Below are 811 nucleotides of genomic sequence, written 5' to 3' on the forward strand. Positions count from 1 at the left end.
CGGTCCTAAATTAACGAGATTAAATAGGCAAATTAACATTTTAAGTCCTTCGGCCTCTATTTTTTTCTCCTCCCCGGCAGCATTGTGATCTAAATTAACATATTAGTCAAGCAAGCAAGTCACACAATTCAAGACCCTCATCCTGTAATATTTTTCCATCTCTCTCTTGCATCATTATGATCACTAATTAACGAATTAACAGAAAAAGTTTAATCAACATCTTAAGAACCTCTAAGCATTGTCCTGTTCTCTCTATTGCAGTATTGTGATCCCAAATTAGCATATTGATCAAACAAATTAACATTTTCAGGACCTCAATCCCTAAACCATTTTCCTTTCTCTCTCCTGCAGCATTGTGCTCCCAAATTAACATATTATTCAGGCAAATTAAGAACCTTAATCCCTAAACCAATTGTGCTTCCAAATTAACTCATTGATCAAGCAAATGAACATTTTCAGAGCCCCAAATCTCTAAACCAATTTCCTTTCTCTCTCCTGCAGCATTGTGCTTCCAGATTAACATATTATTCAAGCAAATTAACGTTTTTAAGAACCCTAATCCCTAAACCAATTTCCTTTCTCTCTCCTGCAGCATTGTGATCACGGTCCCGAGAAAGGGTGAGCAGGATGCGAGGTTGGTTCGACGCCTTCCGCTCCGATGGCGGCCCCACACTCTACGCCTACAGTAACCGCACGAGTGTCACCGCAGACGTACCCACCATCACCATCATTCTGCTCTTCCTCACCGTCTTCTTGGCCTTCGTCACTATCTTCCCCGGAGTCAGAAAAGAGGTCAGGAGATTGGATTTGT

The 811-nt window shown here is 41.1% G+C and overlaps 1 protein-coding gene across 1 annotated transcript in view; it reads left to right on the plus strand.

The window, feature by feature from the left end:
* Positions 1–811, plus strand: part of LOC119585030 (dual oxidase maturation factor 1-like) — a gene marked incomplete in the record, with an annotated part of 33,296 nt that overhangs the window by 15,192 nt on the left and 17,293 nt on the right. The window contains 1 exon segment of the mRNA XM_037933646.1: positions 593–792. Coding sequence (XP_037789574.1) covers positions 628–792 — 165 coding nt within the window.

Source organism: Penaeus monodon, chromosome 19, assembly GCF_015228065.2.
Source record: "Penaeus monodon isolate SGIC_2016 chromosome 19, NSTDA_Pmon_1, whole genome shotgun sequence".
Classification (NCBI taxonomy): domain Eukaryota; kingdom Metazoa; phylum Arthropoda; class Malacostraca; order Decapoda; family Penaeidae; genus Penaeus; species Penaeus monodon.